At 40.1% G+C, this 16,716-nt stretch overlaps 1 protein-coding gene across 3 annotated transcripts in view; it reads right to left on the reverse strand.

The window, feature by feature from the left end:
- CDK5RAP2 (CDK5 regulatory subunit associated protein 2) overlaps positions 1–16,716 on the reverse strand; it is a 69,883-nt gene that overhangs the window by 41,833 nt on the left and 11,334 nt on the right. For all 3 annotated transcript variants that reach the window (XM_084219590.1, XM_084219591.1, XM_084219589.1), the window contains exons 11-16: positions 16,565–16,657; positions 15,057–15,275; positions 9,506–9,676; positions 8,608–8,781; positions 3,568–3,665; positions 107–237 (exon numbers count right to left, since the gene is read on the reverse strand). In XM_084219590.1, coding sequence (XP_084075716.1) covers positions 107–237; positions 3,568–3,665; positions 8,608–8,781; positions 9,506–9,676; positions 15,057–15,275; positions 16,565–16,657 — 886 coding nt within the window. The remainder of the gene's footprint in view (positions 1–106; positions 238–3,567; positions 3,666–8,607; positions 8,782–9,505; positions 9,677–15,056; positions 15,276–16,564; positions 16,658–16,716) is intronic.

Genomic DNA, 16,716 nt, shown 5'->3' on the forward strand with positions numbered 1-16,716 from the left:
ACCTTTTTTACTCTCAAATATTTTTTCTCCATGCCAGCAAACTGACTGTAATAAAACCACTTTTCTTTTGTGCTAGAGGAGGGTTGGGCTGGGCATGGATACAAACCTTTGTGATTTTTCATGTCCTTAATCTGATCTTGTAAAATCTTCTGGAGATTCCTGTTACCTAAAACATCTTCTTCCAGTTGTTTTCTCAACATGAAAATGTTGTTCAGTTCCACTTGCAAGCTATTTATACTGGGAGAAAAAGGGGACAAATAAATCTCTGAGATTCAATTCAAAACATTTTGGTGTGCACTGTTTTTATCTCCACTCAGGCTTGCAGCCATTTCCCATTCCCCATGGCTGGGTTTCATCCCACACTTCCATCATTCTGATGCATAAGCACAAACAAATCCCTACATAGAAAGAGGAGATTAAATGTTTACATACACAGCATTTTCCTGCTCTTTTGGGCTCTGCTGCCTAAATCAGCTTCCCCATGACAGAACTCTTCTACCAGCCTCTTTCTGAGCAGTTCTTTTTAAGGAAAATCTAAATTACTATCTTCTAAAAACTGTGCCAGAAAAATATCATTATCACATAATGCTGATGGCTTTGTGTATTCCATTATGTGGTGACCATGGAAACTTTGTTCCCTTGCCACTGAGCTCCACCAGATAATCTAATCCTGCACTTAGGAAAAATATCAAAAGATCCTGTTCCATTGAAAATAGGACCCAGACACAACTAACTGTTTTATTTCTTCATTTATCCACAGTCTGTAAAAAGACCCCTTGAGTTCTGAATTGTCTCCATTGTCTCAGTTACCACAATGGGGCATAAATGTCCATACTTAGAATTTATAATTTGTCGAGGTGAATTAATTTTTTAAGCAACTTTGCTACTGAAGCTCTTCAGCATCAGCTGCCCCTCAGGCCCCAGAATCAGCTGCCCCTTGCTACATCTTCCCACACCCTTCAACTACACCAACAAGGCAGCTCTGATCAATCTGTAAAAAGATTTAAGTGCTGAAAATAAACCAACCTGAAATTGTAATAAAATGAAATAAATTTAATAAAAAATAAATAAGAGGTTGTTACTGAATTCTTTGTATTATTTATTTTTGCATTTACTTCACTTAGTGTTTTAAGATAAATTAAGCTGCTGCAGAATTTCCAAGCCACTGCACTAAATGAAACAGAATTCAGGGATCTTGAAAAAAATTTCAATCCACCTGATGGGAGACTGTACAGGAACACAGAGCACATCATACTTGCATGAGAGTAACAGAATATTGCAGATGCACATTAATTAAAAGGCTACATGTATGAAAAGCCTCTCAGTGTGTCTCCTGACAAGGGTGCTGTTGTCAGGGGTTCCTGCACAAGAAACCACTGTTTTAAACAATTCTTCCTCATACAAGAGCTCACTTCTTTGAAGTGAGAGCTCTCTTAAATGCTCAGCAAAAAAAAGATTAAGAGTAAAACCAAACCAACACATGACTAGAAGCCAGGTAAGCACATTTTCTCCTTTCCATGAGTTAAAGGTTTTATAAGAACAAGCTCTGATTCTCCTCTTGGAGAGAGAAGGAATGTCTTGAAAAATAACTACCCAGGCTGCTTAAAATAAATAATGCCTAAAAGAAGACATGAGCAAGAAAACAGATGTTTGCCTAAAATCCATGTCACTGCTGATGGCAATTAAACCCAGCTTCCTCATCTGTGTATCTGCAGGGCTTGTTTACCCATTCCCCAGAAGTTTGGGACTCAAGTCTTGATGAAGTTTCCAGCACATTCCAGCTCCCAAAACTGGGAGATGGAGGAATAAGAGCAGCTCCAAGCCCTAGCTCACTGTGCATCCTCTGCTGTGGTGGCACAATAGGCACTGACTGCTCCATGCAGTCCAAAATCACAGAATCACAGAATCCCTGGGTTGGAAGAGACCTCCAAGATCATCGAGTCCAACCCAGCCCCAACAGCTCAACGCAACCCTGGCACCCAGTGCCACATCCAGGCTTTGTTAAACACACCCAGGGATAGGGACTCCACCACCTCCCTGGGCAGCCATTCCAGAACTTTATCACTCTTTCTGTGAAAAACCTTTTCCTGATATCCACCCTGAATTTCCCTTGGCACAGCTGGAGGCTGTGTGCTCTGGTTGTGTCAGTGCTGCTGCAGACAGAGCCCAGCCCAGCTGAGCACAGGCACCTTTCAGGAGCTGTGAGAGTGATGAGAGCACCCCTAAGTCTCCTTTTCTCCAGGCTGGGCACCCCCAGCTCCCTCAGGGGTTCCTCTCAGGGTTTGTGTCCCAGCCCCTCTCCAGCCTCGTTGCCTCCTCTGGATGCACTCAAGCATCTCAACATCTTCCCAAACTGAGGGGCCAGGACTGGACACAGCACTCAAAATCCCACACCAGGGATCAGGACTAATGATCCTGATCCTACAGAAGCTCATTGCCAAGCCCAGTGATTACACCTGCACTTCTGGGTTTCCTTATTTGAAAGGCATTCTAGAACAGCCAGTTTCAGAGCCCCCCTGCTTTGCTGTCATTGCTGTACAGAATGTGGAGTACTGCCACTGCCACTGCCAGGTCCCACTCTTCATATGAAATCAGAAATAATCTCCATCAGCTGGCTGTTAGCATTATTTTTCATCAGTATTTTTTCTAGTATCTAAAGCAGGTCCTGAGCTGTGGCCAAGCACAAGCTGGCATTGCTGCTAAGTGCTTAACTCACACACAGATCTCATCTAGTCTAGTGCTACTTCTTTTTATGGTTTCCAAACTATAGTGGTCTATAAAACAACTGCAAAATATAAATAAACATTCTCCCAAAGCTGGCAGGTATAAGCCACTGCTTTCAGGAGCTGGCTCTCAAATGTTTTAAATACTTCATTAAGAAATTTGCAATTATAGCAGTAAATTTTTTATAAAACATTTAAATTTCATTTGTCTACAGACTAAGAATTTTCTTTATCACAACATCTCCTCAACTGCCAAGCAATAACAAGATACAGAGTAGGCTGCAGATTTCTTTCTAAATTGTTGGGTTCTTTGATTTTAAAAGGTTAAAAACCACTTGCTCCTGCCACCCTTTTCAATGCTTTACACTGAAAGTGTACTATGCAAACTTCAATTACCCTGTTTTGTTTAACCTTCTCCCAAATCTTCATACTTATTTTCTCATCAAAATTCTCACAGTGACACTTTTAAGATAAGCATTATCTGTATTTTAGGAGTAAAAAATGGCAAATTGTCCAGTGCCCAAAAGTTTACTGCAATTTGGTTTTACAACAGATGCCAAAACACAAGACCTAAGTATGGAAAATCCAGTTGCTTACTTTGGTACCTAAATGGAAACAGAGCTCATTTGAGATTCCAATCTAAAAAGAAACATTTTCAGAAACATTGGAAGTAATTTAGATAATAGAACCTCACTTACATAAATATTTCTCTTTAGAGACTACTACAGAGAGCTTATAAACAACTGGCCAGAACAAACTAATCTCCATTAAAGCTGCACATGTTTTTGCAACTTCTGACTTTGCCCTTTGAGTTCAGATTATCCCCCAAAACAGAAGCACTTACCTATCTGACTCCTTGAAGGTCTTCACTAGAGTAGAATAAATATTCTGTTCTTTCCTTAAAGCAAGGATCAGCCTCTCATATTCAGCTTCTTTATTTTCCTAAATGAAAAGAAGAACATCCTGTGTTTACAATGTGATTTTCATGTCTGTGCCCATGTGTGTGCTTGTGTCCTGAAGCACTTGTGAAAGCAGCTGAAATCCCCATTTTCTGAACAGGATCACCAACATGGATCTGAGAACCACTCACTGTCCTTAAATCCAGCTGTTATTGAAGGAGGCAAAGACTGTTTCACTGTGCACCCACCATGAGTGAATCACACACCTCAACAGTGCTCCAGCATTTTTCTCTCAGCCTCAGAAGTTTCCCCCATCCCCAACAAAAGCATCCTCACTCCCACAGTTCCCACAACAGGAACAACCTGGCAGGCAGCTACCCCAGAGGAGGGGAAGGGGAGCAAACAAGCCAAAGCTTCAAGAACACATTTTAGAACAAGTCCTCTTTATGTTCTGGATAAAATTGGCTTTTTTGGGGTGAGAAGATTCAGCAAATTCTGTTCCAACTCTGCACAAGAAGGATTATACTGAGCCCCAAATAAAGGATGAACATATCAGACACTGCATAAGTCAGTTTTCTGCACACTACAAGCTGCTGCTTCACTCGTGTGAAGAAAAGAAAATGGTTTATCTGCAGTCTTGCTCACAGAAAGGATGATATTATTATTATAAGAATAAACATAAACTCTTATGGTACACTCTCAGTAAGGATCCACTAATTTCCCCAGACTTTTTTTACTCCAAAACAACCAGAGAGTCACTTTTTCAGCAGGAAGTAAAAAATGCAGCTACTTAATGGAGTATTTTCTTGCACTTACTATGTAAAAATATCTAAGGTATCAGTCATTTCCAAAGAGAAAATAACTGGGATATTATGGCAAATTTAGATGTATTAATATCAGGCAGAAATTCTGCCTCTCTTAAAGAATTTTGGTCCTCTCAGTTTTCTATTTTGATGGAAAACTGAAAGGAGGAACAAAAAAGGTGCCACAGCTAAGGGGGAATTTCAGCTAAGGGAACTCTTAAGAGATACTAAATCATTAGTGAACAGATCATTAACAAGGAAGAAACCTACACCCAGGAGTTTTAAGCAGCTGTTATTATTCCAACTGCAATTCCTAAGGAGGAAATTGCAACCAAAAAAAAATTCAACTACAAAAGAATCTCGTTAACTCACACTAAAGATGCAAGGACTGCTAATTTGAACAATTCAGTGTTCTGCAAAGTAAACAGCACAAAAGCAAGGACAACCGGTGTTTACTTTTAATTATTTACACTCTTACTTCACAATATGCCAGCAAATATGTTAAATAATATTTTGCAAGTGTAATCAAGCTGTTCTCAGGTGACTCCAGTTAAGGTAATCTGCTGCAGCTCCTACCACTGATGCTCCAGAGCCTTTGAAGAAGTGACCTTGCCTTTGGACAGGTGCTCCAGGTTCAGCTGCCATCATCTTCCTTGAGAAAGTCTCATTATTAAAGAAATGAAAAAGTTTTCTCCACCATTACTGTGTACCAGTCTAATTATTTTAACTTAGCCTGATGATTTTAGAAACCTTGACACACCAGGCTGCAGACAGCACAAAAAGAGACAAGAAATGTACCTTCAAAAGCAGCTCGTTTGTTCAATGATCTGTCCACCATGATGCACTGATAGAGTCAGGCAGTGATTCAAAACTTTAACAGTACCTAAAGGCTGCATCTAAGAGACATTTCCAGGTTCTAGTGCAATTTAGACATTAAATACTATTCTGTATCAAAGTGAAAAATCCTGAGCTTCACATCTAATTTATTATCTAGATGAGCAGAGGAAGAGCTCCCAGCAAAGCTGCTGACTGAGCACAGAGAAACACAAAAACAGATGGAGGTGGGTGATCCAGAGGCTAGTAATAAAATCATCTCATGAAAAAAAAAGTTTAAAAGTACATCTTGCAGCCTAAATTAAGGAGTCTTATCATGTGCTGGAATCTCAGCCTTTCAGCCATTGAGCAAGCAATACATGGGTTGTAATTTAAGTTGGAAAAGTTTGATCACAAACACTGACCAATGACGTAGAAGGCAACAGGAAAAAATTAATCTTTTCACTTAATTTAGTTGTTTCACAGTCTGTTAAAAGTTCTAGTGAACTCTTCCATATGTCTGATCCAAACCTTGCAATTATTACTGAAGACACTACAGAATTCTATCCTAATTAAAGCTCTTCCTGAAGCCCTGGCAGGGCACTGTCATTATGCAGAGTTAGGGAGCACAAATGAGGGAAGGAATGGTTGCTGCATGAACAAAGCTGTGCCACACACAAACCCTGTTCCTTTTAGGATTCACATGTTGGGTTCTCCATTTGTACAAAATCTCAGTAACCTCATGAAATCCTCCCAACTCTTTCAGCCTAACAGGAGACATGAGCTGTTTCTTAATTCCAAATGTCACAGGCTATACACAAATTATTAAATTCTAAATTCAACTACCTAGGTAAAGGTTAGCAAAATCACAAGGAAATGTTCCTGATTTTTTCAGAATCTTTCAGGAATAATAAGGATGAGGAGATGCAGCATGAACATCCCTTTTTTTTGCACATTATTACTGTCATTTCTAAATAACGTGTAGGAGTGAATTATTTCAATCAACTCCCCGACAGTACACAAAACATAAGGCAGCTCTGTAACTTAAATAGACTGTAATGCTGTGGGAGTTAATGAAACATTAAACCTCTTGACACATGGTGTGAGGGAAAATGTGTTAGAGGAGATAGCTGCAAGACATCCAGGACCATATTGCAGTGAAGGATTTATATTCCCGTGAAAGGAGGCAATCTAATATGTTAAAGTCTATATTTAAGTCTGAAATAGTATTCCTAAGTAGCAATGGTGGAAAACATAACTTATTTTCATTAAAGGTCCCTTAGACTGTAAGCAATGAAAGTAAAAGGTTTATACCCCCACAATAAATAACTTATTGGCAACGTCACAAGAATATCCAGTTACCTCACTGAATGTTCTCGTGCTTCCAACAAGCCTCAGGATCTTTTCAAAATCTCTGAAGGTTAAAGGATAAATGACTGAGAGAAGGGTATTAGCTATACCTCCTCACTGATCCATCCATTCAGCCCTCTCTAGAATTTGGTCATTTCTTCCAATTTCTAAATTCCTTGTCTGCAAAACACATTTAACTCAGACTTCAGAGATCATCAAATCAGAAGTTGCCAGACTCCCCTAGTCATCAATGCCCTCACTCACTCTCTCTAGACCATGACAGGGGCTCAAAAATCCAAACTCCAAAATTAGAACCTGTAATTTATCTTTCCTGGCCTGGTCAAGGCACCCAGCAGAGCTCTGAGTTTTGGTTGCTTTAAAATTTATCATTACATTAAAATAAAGTGCAAAGATATGCTGAAAGAGAGAAAAGTTCTGTATCTCTCCAATCAATGTCTTCAACTTTAAGAGATCAGTGAGGCTGAAGAGCCTGGTTTCTGTCCCCTCTGGTGGGGGGATCCAGCTGTGGGTTTGTTGAGAGTCAGTGCAGCACAGCAAAGCCATCCAAGAGTGCCAGGCAGCCAATGAGAGCAGAGCTCTGGATAATCTGTGTCCAAAAACTGGTGATTAATATGCCCAAGTGGGTCCTTACAGGAGATAGGTGACACAGAGGTTGAGCTGAGAGGACAATGGGCTGTGATTAGCTATTGTTCAGTGACTGAGAGCACAGAGCAGAGAATGGGCTGTGATTAGAAGGTGGCTCTGGGTGATTACCTGCACTGCCTGCCACTGCTCCTGCCCTGGTTACCCACCTGAACCGAGGGAGGGATACACAGGCAAGTCAGTGTTTCATTTCCATTAATTCCCTGTGATTTTCCATCCTAGGTCCCTTTGTGACAGAAGTTAGGTGCATGCACTGCAGTTTGTTGTGCAGAAGTGGAATTTCCCCCAAGCCTTTCCCAGACCATTTTCTGTGTCTGCACATTCACATATGCTAGGATAAACCTTCACTGCTGCCCAAGCAAACAGGGCTGCAGCTCCTTTTCTCTGAGCTGGTCACACAAGCAGGACTGCACATGTTCTTGTCTCTCCCATGGTTAATTATAGTGCCCATCACATTCATCATCTCACCACCACACTGTTCAGATGTGACCCAAAACACTGCACTTATGTTTCCTTTGCCACTGGCTCCCTTCATTTTGAACTTCCTTGAGAAAGCCTCGTTAATGACTGACATATTATCAAAGAAATGAAAAAGCTTTCTCCACCATTACTGTGTACCAGTCTAATTATTTTAACCTTGTCTGATGCTTTTAGAAACCTTGACACACCAGGCTGTAAACAACACAAAAAGAGACAAGAAATGTACCTTCAAAAGCAGCTCATTTGTTCAATGATCTGTACACCATGATGCACTGATGGAGTCAGGCAGTGATTCAAAAATTTAACAGTACCTGACTTCTTTTTTGCTAGAACAGAATGGAGGGGAAAGAGAGAAACTAAAATTTTGAATTTTGACCTCTCACTTCAGGTACAAATCTTTTCAATTCATGGCATCAAATAAAGTAATGGGCATATATTGCTCATCCTTTTTTAATACACATATTTCTGTACAAGTTCTTCTTTGCTTTAAAGCAGTTTTCTTCTTGCCCTGGACATGTTTTCACTCCTACCTGTATTTATCCTCACATTCCATTTATCTCCTGTGGTCACCAGCTCTGTGCAATCTTTCCCCTTATCCATCCAAAGTACACAAACTCCTCTCTGCACCTCTCTCCAGAAATGCAGATATCCTCCCACTCAGTGAATTATGTCTGCCCTAACCACCAAGAAACCCCTGTCTCTTCATGGCAGGCAAAACTTCTGAAAGAAGGGAATTTAGTGATGCCATATAAATTCATCACAGCACAAAGCATGGTGAATTACAACATATATCAATCCACAGCTTTGAAGACAAAGTCAAAATTCTCTTCAATTTGAAGGTACTAACCTGCAAATGATCGTTTATGCAAAACTCACCTCCAGCTCTCTGACTATCTTGATAATTGACTGTTGAGTCTGTGCAGCACATTTCTCCTCTACTAAGCCCTCATTTTTCTGTTCAAGTTCTTCATTAGCTCTTAAAAGGTTCTTGCACTTATTCTGGAGCTCCTGCAGCTCTGCATCCTTTTCTTTAACTGTTCCATCAAGTCTCTAACAAAAGAAAACAGGCAGTTTTACAAAATTTACTCTGATTTGAAACTGCAAAATACAAAACCTAACAAAGTTCAGAAGAATAACCAAGGATGACCTGGAGCATGTTATTTACACACCTTGCAAAAAGAGCTCCATTTAAGACACCACAATCGAAACCAAAAGATACACAGAAGCTTTCCTCACCTATGCAACCCTTTCAGTATTAAAAAATGAAGTCAAGGCATGCACCTTTGTCTCCAGGTACAGAGCAACCTCACCTCCTCTCTGCATTGCTGAATACCATCACTAATTTTTACTCTGTGAAAACTGAGCAGGGGCCTGTTACCATTCAGGCAGGAACCTTCTCATACAGGACATTTGGGGCTCCCAGAAAAGAAGATAAAATATTTCAGTATCTATTCCTCAATTTCCACTTTGTGCACAATAAAGTGAAGATCATGAGCACTTCAGAGCTTTTACAGCAGTGACAATCCCACATAAGTATTAGTAAAGCTATCTTCCCCCTCTGTCCACACGCTTCACAAAACCCTAACAAGAAATCCTGGTGGATGTCACACACTCTGTAATTACAGGTCTGTTCTGCAAATACAGTATTATGAGAAGTGAAGGATTATCTTCAAAATCAACAATAACTCCAACTACAAACGTGATTTTGTAATAATTCCCCACACAAAATCAAATGATAACTTTCCATTTTTCATTTCAGAGTAAGTCTACCTACCTCAAGCAGCAGATCCTTGTGATTGACACTGTCTGTCAGCTGCCTTATAACAAGTTCTTGGCTCTGCAGCTTCTGATTGCTTTCACTCAAAAGAATATTGTAATGGTGTTCAACTGCTTTTTCTTTCTCAGTCATTTCACCATGTAATTTCTCTAGTTGATTTCTAAGGTCCTACAAAAAAAAAAAAAAAGAAACTGAATATGCAGCAAATCAACTTTAAAGAAAGTTTAAGACTAACAACCCACACTATCACTGAAGAATGCACTGAAGCCACTTTTTCTTGGCATCAATGAATACAATTAAAGAAGGAACAACTTTCAGATAAGATGTCAGTATTTTCTTCCATAAATCTATGTTGTTGTTTAAATGCTTTTCATACAGAATGGCTGGTCTCCAAGGCTGTTGGGAATATTATGCACATAGATGTTGTCAGAATGAACATTCACTTCTGAGTCAATTTACTCTCTGGCTAGAAATAGGAGAAAATTGCTTACAGGTGATTCAGTTTGTCATTTGCCTTTTTTCTCATCACACCATGAAAATTGTTGCACACTGGTTACTTTGGCACCAAACAAAAGGTCAGAAATGTTAAAACTTTTTTCTTTTGACAAGAACACAAACTTCAAATGACCAACCAGGTCAAGCTCATGATCAGAAGGGATGAACAGAACTTGATCTTGACTCTGGCTCGGTTAATTACTTCCTGCAGCTCCAAGATTAGCAGCACTATCTCCACATCTTAGCTTCCCAGCAGAGAAATGTGGACATTCTGCTCCTAAACCACAGGAACAATCTCTTTCAACAGCTTCTACACAGCAACAAGTCCCAAGGACTCTGAGATCTGTTAGGACCAACATAGAATGCTGCAGGGGAAGAGGAGCAGCATCCACAATCCCAGCTCTCCTCTGCAGCCCCCAGATCTATCCCACTCCAGCTGAAAATCCACAGCTCCCCATGGGGTTTCAAAGTTTGGCCACCTGACAAAGCCTTGGGTCCCAAGAAGTAACATCAAACAATTCCTACTCCTGACATTCTGCTAGGCACCAGGACAATCACTACATCTATGTCAATATATGAGATTATTAGCATGGAATTCATAGTCAGCTCACAGATAGAGTGGAAAACATTTAAGAGCACAGGGCAGTAGGAAAACTTCCAACATGGCTTCTCTGTCCTTCCACCTTCTCTCCCACCACCAGTGTTTTGTGTCACTTCCAACATTTTTGCTGGTTGGTTGGGGAGTTTCAACACTGTCAACTGAAGGAGGCAAAGCTTGCAGAGACACCAGCCTCATTTTATAAACTTTTCCTCTGCCTCAACTGCACAGATTGTGTGGAAGAAAGAGAGGTAGAAACTTGTAACACAGGAGCTGTTACCTAAAATTAAACAATTAAAACTTACAGGAGACTTTATACTATCTAAACTTCTGTTCAGACCCAAAGAACCAGGTAACACAGCCTGCATCTTCAAATAAATGTTTGCTATTTATTCCCCAAAAGGGCCCATTTGTGAAGTAGCATGAGCCCTTTAAATAGTTTGCACATATGGTAGTCACTTATAAACTTTACTTTTACCTCCACTGGGATTTAAAATTTAATAGTTGTTTCTTATTATAAGTCCAAAGAAATAGCACTAGTGACATTTTAATTGTAGTCTCTTTACAAACTGTTTTATGTCCTTTTCTTGACTTAATTACCTTGCTTCATGCAGGTTCACATCAAATCCTTAACATCACTTTATTATTTCAGTGTTTTATTTCTGTTTATTTTGCACATTAAATGCAAAATGTCATTTACAAAGCCTTTTGGTTTACTTTCTTCATTTTAGCTTCATCTCCAGGATTCAGCTAAGAAACACCTAACAGCTCCCAAAACCCCCTCAAATGTTATTCAAAGAATGATTACACCCTGACCCTCAGTTCTACAAACTGATTTTTTTCAGGAGCAAAAGAACCACTTGCTTGACTAAGAAAACTGAAGAACAGCAGAATCAGGTCCAAGTTTTGTCTAGATACCCAAACTCTCCAATATGTTCCTGTTTTTCCCTAACTGCTGCCTATAAATACAAACTGCAGTGGGAAGCAGTGCAAGCTCTGATAATTGCAAAGTCTTTTGGCTCCAAGTTGTGGAACTCTTCAAGTGGGTCACATTAAACCTATTCCCACACAGCACTGGAATTGGAAGCAAAGGATCAACAGCAGTGTTATCACATTCCCTGTGCTGCAAAGGTCACTCTTTGGCTTTTTTAAATGCTATTTTTATACTATCATGTTGCTGAGTGGCTTTAACTGACACACTACCTGTAATTAAACTTCAGGGGACTTTTCATCTGGCCTGCAACTTCAAGTGACCAACACTGTGACTCTTAGTGAAAACCAGAAGCAGCTTGAAGATGACAGACATGCAGAGTTAGAAAGATGCTGCTGCAACAACTGTACTCCCCCTGTTAGCTCATCTCAGTCCTCCTAATGCACAGCACCTGTCAGGTGCAGAAAGCAGGTTTCTGCCTTAAAACAGCAGAACTCTGTAATGGCCAGCTTTATGGGAAGAGCTGGACTGACAAGGGATGTAATTGTGGAAAAAGCAGAACAGCCTGCGTGAGATTTGCAATTTGCACATAACTTTGCCTCTACTATTTCTGCCCCCAGAACTCCCTAAATCCTTCCCAAGGCAAGCTAAAGGTGAAACTGAAAATTACCTTCCTTGCATGAGCTGGAATTCTGTAACACACCAAACTATCCATCACTGTAGCAGGTTGCTTGAACTCATTGACCACTCAAATTGTCTAGGAGAAAATCTATTGGTTTCTATACATTGACTTGCAAGGGTAATATAGTACCTACAGCTCTCAGAGCATAAACTTTGCAATTCTCTCTGCCAATCTTTTCCCCAAGAGACTTTCCTATGATTAATGATAGCTGAACTAAGAAAAATGAACGTGAAACACTCTAATATAGAAGACTGGAGCAGATGCCTCCCCCTCCTTGTCAGATGAAAACCAGTTTGGTGAATAATTAAGTTGTGAAGCTCTAAAACCTTCCTCTCAGGCTAAACTACAGCTAGGAAGACTAAATAATAAATTCTGCCTAATGAGTTATTATGCATTTCCCCAACCAACTGATCAAATATGAATATCTAGTAAATACACTTGAACTGTCTACATTTAGGCCTGGAGAGAGAATGGATTTGTGAAGTGTTTAGTCATGTAAATTTGAACAAACTTCCCAAGGAAGAAGCATTCCATCCCAGTTACAAGCCCAGCACCATGATAGCCATGAACAACATCAAGGCTGAGATATTTATTCCTCTCCAATAGTGTGTAAAAAGAAAAGTCCAAAATTTCTTGTTCCAAAGAGCTTTAACAGCATCTTGATAGTGATGCTTAACAACAGCTTTTGGAAAGCACAGAACAGAAAGAGCTTTAAAAGCTCTTTCAGATACCTTTTAAAGATGCCCACCCTAAGGCAGGAACACAGTTCAAGAACATCTAAACCCATTAATCCAGGAAACTCCTAAAATTGGACCAAGTCTGAGATCTGGATGATCAGTTCATATGTAACAATCTTATCTGATGTAGTTTCACCTTCTTCCCTTCCAGGACAGTAATGCCCAAGTGATGTCCAGACAAACTGGGTTTACAGCAGGCCCAGAAATGCATTTTAGGGGAGTTGTTTGTTGGGGTGTTTGGGGTTGTTTAATGCATACATGCAAAAATTAGCATTACCCCACTTACAGTACATGGAAAATCACTGCAAATTTCCCTGTGAATGAATGAAGAGCTAGGGCAGCAGTTCATTACAGAGATTGAGGGCATTTTCGACAGTTTATACACTTTTTTGCTAACTTTATTCCAACAAAATAGAAACACTGATGAATAGGCATCTTGGAGCATAAATAGAAGTGAGTTTTTAAGGCTGTCTCATAAAAAGTTTGCAGCAGATCACCGAGGCAGTCTCCTATTTGTCAAAGAGCAAAATCTCACAGCATATTGTTTAACTCCCACATATCTACTACTTAATGGGCAACACTTCACAGGCAATGTGGTTCTATCCAATGTACTTGCAGCTCTGAAATTGAAGCAGCTGTTCTGCAAGGAGTAGGAAATAGGTTAGGGATATAATTTTTATAAGACTGCTCATCTTTTGGCAGGAATGCTTTTCCCCAAGGAGCTCATCATTTACATGAAAAACTTGGACATAATGGAGTCAAACAGGGCTTCTGTAATCCAGCTAACTTCAAATCCCCTAGCAACTCCCTCCTCAGTCTATTTTTCCTCTTTCCTGTACAGTTATATTTTAGCTGCCCTGAAAGATGAAAAAGAATCTGAATAGAGAAGACAGTTAAATATAAAATACTTCAAATCAATAAATGTTCTTTGTGACTGTTTTACTGACAGCAGCGATCTGTTCTCACTCTCCTTAACCTCAACGCCCCAAAGAAATCTCAAAGCACACCAAAGATAGAGATTTTGTGATGGCAGCCAAACCACAGTTGACAATCAAACAAAAATGCATTAAATTAGGAGTAGGAGGGGGAGTGGAACTTCATTTATTTGTAGGTAAAGAGACCCCTCTGCTGGTTTTAAGGAATAGTGCAGGAGTAGCAATTTCCACATCTCCCTGCTTTATTAAGGTCCTTATTTAATAATGGAACCAAAACATCTAGTGAATAAAGACAGGCTCATTAAATCTTTTATGTAATTTAATATAGCAGGAGATTAATCCCTAACTGAGGAGGATCAGACTCTGGATGCAAGCAGGACTCTGCTCATTATGCAGATGCTGCCCTCGTGGAAGCAATGGTGAGAAGACTTTAACAAAATCCACATGACAAAGCACTCAGGTGAGAAGTGGTTTGTGTCAAAGTCTCAGCAGAAGGTGCATCCTTTTTTCAAATGAAGAAAAGGAGAAACTTGGTCATTCACTTTGTTGCATCAGCTGTGAGTGCTGGGAGCAGGAGAGCTCATCTGAATGCCCACAGCAAGGTAAAAAACCCCTCAAGAGAATATGAAGCAGCAGAATTAATGAACAGCACCTCATTTTTATGTTAAACTGTGATCAATTAATCCTGTGCTTTGGGTCTTTTACAAGCTGAAGTTATTTAATATACAGCCTTTACAGTGACCCTGCTAGGAGAGCAGAGAGCAGGCTGAGGTTTGGCTCCAGGTCACAATTAGAAGGAAATTTAAGTAGTGAAATTTAAGATAATCTATAGACATGCAACAAGAAAAATACAGCAGGAATGTAAGCATACATCATCATGATGTTCAGATTCTCCCACAAGAAAAACTGGATAAACAGTAACCATTTACCACTTTTAAAGGTTAGTGTCCTTTCTTTAATAAGACCTAACTATCAAAATTATATTTAAAATATTATTCTGTGAATACTATGTGCCAGAATTTTCCTCAATCTTCACACACAGCATTAGGCAGTGTCAGGCATTTCATTCCCAGAAGTTATTTAAATTAAAAACCTAATTTTGTTAGAAAAGGACCTGCTAAAGCACTGACTTCTAGACTTTAGGAAATAAAGCAAAAACGTGATAATAACATTAATGGTTTTGTCACTTCTGCTCTTCTGCAGTTGTGCTTCATCCAGCTCCTTCTCCATTTTCTCCCTTTCCAGATTCAGGTCACTCAGCTCCTGCCCAGTGACTTTAATGATCCTCTGCAGCCTGCGGTTCTCAGCGTCCTTGGTGAGGTTCTCTGAGCGCAGCTCTGCCAGCAGGGTCTCCTTCTCCATCAGCAGAGCCTGGTAATCTGCAGCACCCTGAAACACACAACTGCATTCAGGCTCCAGAAGGGAGTTTTGTGGAGCCTGGGAATCTTTACCCCAACTGCATTCCACAAGCCTGCCCATCTCCACAGTGTATCAGAACTGGGGTGCAAAGTAACAGTGAAATGACAAAACAAGGAAAGCGTAACACTAAAAACTTCCTCTACTGATGTGACAAAACTTTCCATGACATCCAGGGCAGGCTGAGGAAGTCTGAGGTGACAAATGAGACAAAGGTTGACGTGCAAAGGAGTCCACAGTCCAGACAAGGTCATGGCAGTATTATTGATTCACAGAGCTTTAATTATTTCAAACTATTTCTGGAGTAGAGTCCAATTTCAGTCTGGACTAGGGCAGGAAGTTCCTGATTCTTTCATGGAATCACAGAATTAAGGTTGGAAAAGACCTTTAGGATGGAGTCCAGCTGCCAACCCAGCACCAGCACCGTGCTCACCACCAACCCACATCCTCAAGTGCCACAGCTGCACATTTTTGGGATGGTGACTCCACTCTTCCCCTTGGCACAGACCTATTTTGTGTTCCACTACAAGTGGCCCTGGAGCAGAGCAGAGGGGACAGGAGCAGAGAGCTCTGCAGCACCTTTTACTCACAGAGAGCTGCCTTCAGCTCAGGGCTGGAGCTAAGGGGCAGAGTGCTGAGGAGCAGGACTTGCTCTGCAACGTGGGCTCTGTGGGCAGCAGGGATCAGTTGCACATTTCTTAAACTCAGAACTTTTTAAAAGTCCCAGAAATCATTAAGTCCATTTTCTCCTTTTCACACACACAAAAAGCATTACTAAATCACATTTTCACAAATAACATTCCAGTATTTTATAAACAGTGGTTTCACATTTATTGTATAAATAAATCCAAGCAGGTGTCTCACACCCGGTTCAACTCTAATAGGAAGCCTGTGCTGGCACCATACTTTTGGGGAAAAAAACCCTCAAGATAACCTCAGCTCCCCAGATAGTTGTGTCTTTATTTTTAACTTATTCTGATATTACATGTTTCTCCCTTAAAGATTCTCAGCTGGTTTAGATTTAAAAAAAACAAACTAAAAGCAAGGAGAAACAAGCTAAGTTGTTTTGACATTCTATTGTTCAAATAATTTTATTTAGGATTTTTTTTTCAAAGTAATAAACATTAAAAAATTTAAAACAATATTTTAAACTGATTTCCATTCCTCTGCTATCAAAGATAGCAAGCACTGCCTGCTGTGTGGAATTACAGAGACGGGAGGAGCAGGAATGGGGGAAATCACAACAAATTGCTTGTTCTTACCTTGAATTTTTGGACATGTGCCTTGTGAGTTGCCTCTCTTGCCTTAGCCAATGAAGCATTTAACTCTTCAATTTCAGAAGCCAGCTCCTCATTCTTTAAATAAAATGAAATGAAGACTATGTAGGAAAAGTTATTTCCAAGGGATGGCAATG

This window comes from Fringilla coelebs, assembly GCF_963513975.1.
Source record: "Fringilla coelebs genome assembly, chromosome: 21".
NCBI classification, from domain to species: Eukaryota; Metazoa; Chordata; class Aves; order Passeriformes; family Fringillidae; genus Fringilla; species Fringilla coelebs.